Source organism: Cupressus sempervirens, chromosome 5 (assembly GCF_028749045.1).
Source record: "Cupressus sempervirens isolate cs-2001-9-10 chromosome 5, ASM2874904v1, whole genome shotgun sequence".
NCBI classification, from domain to species: Eukaryota; Viridiplantae; Streptophyta; class Pinopsida; order Cupressales; family Cupressaceae; genus Cupressus; species Cupressus sempervirens.
The window spans coordinates 271,314,985-271,320,984 of NC_143122.1; the positions used below are offsets into that span (position 1 = coordinate 271,314,985).

At 32.9% G+C, this 6,000-nt stretch overlaps 1 protein-coding gene across 1 annotated transcript in view; it reads right to left on the bottom strand.

Moving 5' to 3' along the window:
• The window catches only part of LOC149555612 (uncharacterized), a 63,052-nt gene extending 61,984 nt beyond the window's left edge, over window positions 1-1,068 (bottom strand). Inside the window, exons 1-3 of the mRNA XM_089829730.1 lie at window positions 773-1,068; window positions 623-688; window positions 472-552 (exon numbers count right to left, since the gene is read on the bottom strand). Of these exons, the coding sequence (XP_089685856.1) occupies window positions 472-552; window positions 623-688; window positions 773-994 (369 nt within the window). The 5' untranslated portion in view covers window positions 995-1,068. The remainder of the gene's footprint in view (window positions 1-471; window positions 553-622; window positions 689-772) is intronic.
• Between the last annotated feature and the right edge of the window lie 4,932 nt (window positions 1,069-6,000).

The window sequence follows — 6,000 nt, forward strand, 5'->3', positions numbered from 1 at the left end:
TTTATAGAAGTCCCTATTTTAATGTGGACTGGCCTATGGGGCAGAGGAGTTGGCTTTCAATGGGGAAGGCATTACTGTTCCACAAGCGATAACTTGAAGCTAGTTTCTTAGGTTAATTTGATGTACTAAACCGCTCTATAGAAAAAAAGTTTATAAAAATAGGAAACAAGTAATTAACCTTATATATTGTTTAAAGATTTATAATATTTGGGTTTCGTTCTGATAAGCTAGTTTGTTTTAAACCCAGATCTACCAATCCACCAACTGCAGAAATATTGTAAAATGTTAATGTGGCTAGTTAATCGGTTATTCAGAAATATTATACTATGAGGAAATTTACAAAGCTTAATGGACACGGATACAAATTCCTTGTTAATGAGCAAGCCAATTTTACTTGATAGTGGAAAAAGCATAAAACAAAAGCACGCCCAAATCTTCAAAAAAACTGTGGAGAGGCAAGAAACAACATACTCTGTCGTAATCATTGGCAAGTTTTACAATGTCTCGCTTCAAGTGAATAACAAAAGGGCAATGATTACATATGAACATCACCTGCATGTTAAATAACAACAATTAATTATCAAGAACAGTATCACATTTACTAAGAGGGCTAGAAAAATACCAGCAGAGCAGGATATGCTTCGAAATCCTCCAACGTCCACACTCTTCCCGTCAAAGGCTCCGGAAGCTGCAAAAACTCGTCAATTATTAATAATTCTATAAATGTGAGAAGACATGAATGCGGAAAATAAGTTGAAATAAAGAATGTTACCTCAAAATTGGGGGCTCTGGATTTGAGGGACACTGCTCTGGATTGTATTCGGGCAGCTCGAACGACTAATCTATTTGCCGGTCTTTGTCTCCAATTATTATGGCCAAGTAATCGAGAATTACGAGTACGAGTCAGGGAAGGGGTCAAACGAGCGACAGAAGAAATCTTTGGAGTTAATATGGAAGTGCATAACTCTGAAGCGGCTATGGCAGCCATAGCCATTGGAAACCACGTTGGTGGTGTTGCAGAAAGTTCGTGGATTTGATTTAATATTTTTCGAAGTTGTCCTTGAGAAATGTTTCCGGCGTCCCTTTGAAATTCCTATTATCCTTTCCAAAAGGTACGGTGAGAGAAAGGACTTTGTTAATGTGGAATCTGGTTCCCTGCCTACCATTTAATGTTTTTAATTAGTTTTGAAGATTAATTAAATTTTAAAAATAAGGGAATGGGTTTATTTATTTATCTTTTATGAGTCTCTCTTTATAGGAGTAGGGAATTAATGTTTTAAGCTCATGCTTTTTATTAATTTGCGCCATGAAGAGTTAAATATTTAACTTTTCGCTATAGTTTCTAATATCTATATTTTAGATTAATATTATTCATGATTTATTATTGATTTATTGTTTGGTCTTTGGGTTTTACTAGTTCTAATAGTGAAAAATTAGGAAAAGAGTATTCATTTGTCAGCTCCATATGATGATGCAATTGAGAATGTTATGAATGTATGCAAAAATGTCATATCATTTGTTATTTTGTTATTGATGTCAAGTCTTAGTTGATTAGACATTATGGTAATTCAATTGAGTGTCATATGATTTGATTGATGAAAAGGATTTGAAGGAAGTATGTTGATGACTGAGTTGATAAGTATGGTATTCAACAAGCACTTGAATGAGTTAGACAGGGAAAATGTAATGTTGGTTTGATTATTTTACAATCATGTAATATTGTAATGTAATGTGTTATACAAGCTACACTGTCGAGTGACAAGGTGAAAGAAGGAAGACAATATTCACCGAGTGACTACAGTGTTCATCGAGCAATTGACAAAGCAAAGTTGAAAGTTCAGTATTAACCGAGCAAATATAGTATTAACCGAGTGATGTATTGCCCGAGTGAAATGTTATGTTCACTAAGTAATAGTTGGAAGAACAAGTTTGTAAAGTTGGAATCTAAGGCCAACTTTTGATGGAAATAAAGAATGTTCAAGAAGTTCAAAGGCACAAATCAAAGTTTTCTATAAGATCTACAGCTGGAAAAATACAATGAAGATCTGATGATGGAGATTGAAGAAGGATAATGATGAGCCCAAAGTTCTATTATCTAAGTGACTAAACACAATGAATCTATGGTCAAAGATTGTGGTTAATAATAATTGGAAGAATCCAAAAGCATAGAGACTACTATTTAAGGAGAACCTAGAACAAGTTTTTGGTTGTTGATTGTTATTGCTAAGTTGGTGATTGTGTAAAGTTGAAGAAGAAATAAGAGCAAGGTGAATTGAGCAAAGAGAAGAGAAGATCAAGCAAAGTCAAGGAAAGAGTGAAAAGAAGTGAATCTACCAATAAAGAGATCAGTAAAAGATCAGAAAGAGACTGAATAGAACAAGCAAGGTAATGCTAAACCTAACAGATCAATACTACTTTATAATTATTGTACCACAAAAATCTCTTAACCGAGTGGTTCTAACAAGTCTGTGAAATCCTATATGTTAACATCAATTAGTGGTGTTTATAAGTCCTTTAGAATGGGCCACTCTTTAGATAGGATCAAGGACTAATGACAAGGTCTAGATTATATTTTAGTGTAAATCCTCTTACCATGTCACATAAATAATGTGTATGTAGACCTTAACAAGGTTGGCTCCTAGAAGAGCTCACTCCAGAAGAGTGAATATTTTTGGGTTATTGGTCCCAGGTGGTTTTTCCCTTTACAAAGTTTCCAAGTTAAAAATCTTGGTGTCAAAAGTGTGAATGATTTATGTTACAAGTTGTTTTATGTATGTTATTTACTTTCTACTACGACTCAGTAATAACTAAGTCAATTTTTGATACTCGATAAAGTATTGAACAGTGAAGTTAACAATTTTTGGAATAAATTGACTAAGTTAATTAATCTAGAAATCAAGTCTAGATTATAAGGAAAGCTCACTTTGGTGCAAAAAGGAGTTAGATTGATTGATGAGATAGGAAAGGGGAGGACCTAAGTAAATATATCCTACCTCGATTTTTTCATTATAGAAAAGGAATACTAAGGAGGAAAAGTATTAGGTCCTACCTAGATCCCATTTAAGAGGAGGAGAGATGAGAGATTTAAATGCAATTTTATCATTAAATATTACCAAATAGGTGCTAAACAGTTATAAATTAAATTGCTTCCAATTTAGGATGGTACACCCACTAGCCCTACTAGCCCTCAATTTGGCCTCCTAATTTAGTTTTTGCTTAACAACTCAGAAACTTTTGACACAAGTCCCCAAAAAAATCCCCATTCCTAATACACATTTCATCTTCTAGTGTTCTGCAAAAAGATTTGATATGTACATTGATCATACTCAAAGATTCCAAGAGGTTGTGAAAATCTCATGGTGAGATTTTAAGTTAGGGCCATTTTATGGCTTTCCACTCTGTTTAGACAAGTAAACTGGCTACTAGAAAAGGATTTTATTTAAGTACACAAAACTGAACACTAACTCCTACCAAATCTTAAGATGCAAGGAAATAAGGCACTCTAACTATTTATAGTAAAATGACTAAAGTTTGAATCCACAAAATACAAGTTGCTCCACTTGTAAAGGTGGATGTGATAGTTTCACCATAAATATGCACTTGTTCATTATTGATTTCACACCAAACTCCAGCCAACATCCATACAATGTTTTAGAAGTGCTTATATATCCTTCCTACACATGATCCATCAATTGGTTTGATCCCATAACTTATTTTCCATGAGATGGAACATTCTCGCAAAAGTTGTCATGCAAATTTGCATAATTGGAAAAGTTGTCATGAGAACTTTTTAGCAACATTAGCAATTTATCTTTTCTTGATATAAACTTTACTTCAACCTTTGCAAAATGACTCCATATTATTCCTAATACACTTTCAAAATAATTTTTACCTACTCTTAGCACTCTAATGTCATTTTTCTCATTAGGCCACATATTTCCTACTTGGCAACTTTTGGCATACATTAACAAATGTTTGGCCAAGTTTCTTTAACTCAATTATTGACCTCTAGACTTCTCAAAAACCACATATTGGACTCTTTTAGGTTCTTATTTCATTCAAGGCCTAGATAAGGTTATTACATGCCAAAATTTTGCATTGGTTGTTGTGTCAAACCCTAGGTGCTCTTGCACCAAGGATTTCTAACTTTTCTGAAGTAGTAAATGCTTTTTCTTTGAAATGTACTATTTTTCTATTTAGCCATCACACATTCCTTTCACATCATGTTAGTAGGTTTCAAAATCTTAGTTATATCTCTTATAGTGTTATAATTTCTCACATTCACTATATTATCAAAATTTATATGAAAAAATCTTATATTACATAGCCAATTGTCATTAACTTTTACGACAAGACAATTAATCTATGTAGGATTCAACTGAAATACATTACTTCTTGTTTGTGTTCTTGTTCTTTTGGAAATATAATTTCCATTCGTATCCTTGATTAAATACTTCTTATCAAAAAATTGTAAATAATAGAGTATATGTAAAAAAACCTGAGGAAAACGTTAGTTGTAAAACCTCGTGTTCATGTATCAATTTCAAGAAACAAAACAATTAACTACTTGATTTTCACTAAGCTAATAAAACCAATAAATAGAGTCCCACACAACCTCGAAGAAGCTCACCAAGCACACCCAAAGGGTTTTTAAGTGTTCTTAAGATTGAGGGATGTGAATGTACTCTCCCAAACACAATTATTGAATCCCAAGATTGATGAAAATGACATGAAACTGTGTTAAATGAGTGAAGAACACTTTGATAAATGGCTATAGAAGCAACCATTCTTGAAATCATTCAAGGATAATGGAGATAGATGCAATAACAAGAAATTAACAATGCAACACCATCATGAGCATGCAAGAACTAAGAACAAAATGCAAACAACTACCAAAGGTTAGGTCTAAGCATAAAAATATATAAAGCTCTAACAATAAATTAGCATGATAACAATGCATATGAAAGAGATGGGAAATGCTTGAGACAAGGGTCTTATTTATAGACTTGAGGGTGATCTTGAGAAGGTGACATTAATGTGGCATCCTCATAAGTTCCAAAAGGGAGACATGTGAGCTAAAGGAAAAGCCATGCAAAAGTCACTCCAACCCTTCAAGGTTTGAGTGACTCAAAGTTTTCTCACACGTGTGAGAAACCTTGGAAAAAGGAGTGGGTGACAAAGGTGTACAATTACTTTTTAGAGAAGTTAAGGAAAGGTGGGTTGTTTGGGATTGAGTATTAATCTTAGGATAATTAATCTTGGTTAACTAGTGAATGGATGAAAGTGATGGGTAGTAGTCTAGTTTTTAGGTAGGATTTAGGATTAAATTAAATAGTATTTAATTTAATGGAGAGTTTAAGAAATTTTAATCATGTGGGGGAATTTAAATAAATGAAATTTATTTTGAAAGGGGACTTATGGAGGACTGTCTTAAATTAATTTAATACATTAGGGTGGTGTATTTGAATTTAATTCAAATACCTTAGGGAAGTGAACATATTTAATTAAATAAGTTTAATTTAATATTTACATGAATGTAAAAAACACCATTAATTACTAGATAATTAATTAAAGTGCTAGATGAGATATTAAATATGTGAATATAGTGTTTGAGATAATTTTAAACGTCTACAAATAACCCTTATCAACATGTTATTATGTTTCAATCCATGAATAAAATATGCATCTTCAATGTTAGTCTTACCATCTAGACTAATAGATGTAGTGCCTCTCACATTCAATTAATGTAAGTCAGCATGATGGATGCAACCTTGATGATCTTTCTTTGTGAGTGATCATGATTGGGACCATGAGTGGTCTACACCCTTAGGGTGATTATATTTATGTTATTGTATTAGTTGGATTGATTATGCTTATGGTTGATTTATGATATTATGATGTGTTAGATGGTTTTATTGAGGCTTGTGCTAGTGTCAGGATTGACATGGCCAAAACATCGGTGACAATGGTGCTCGACAATGGCAGTGAGGCTAGCAATTT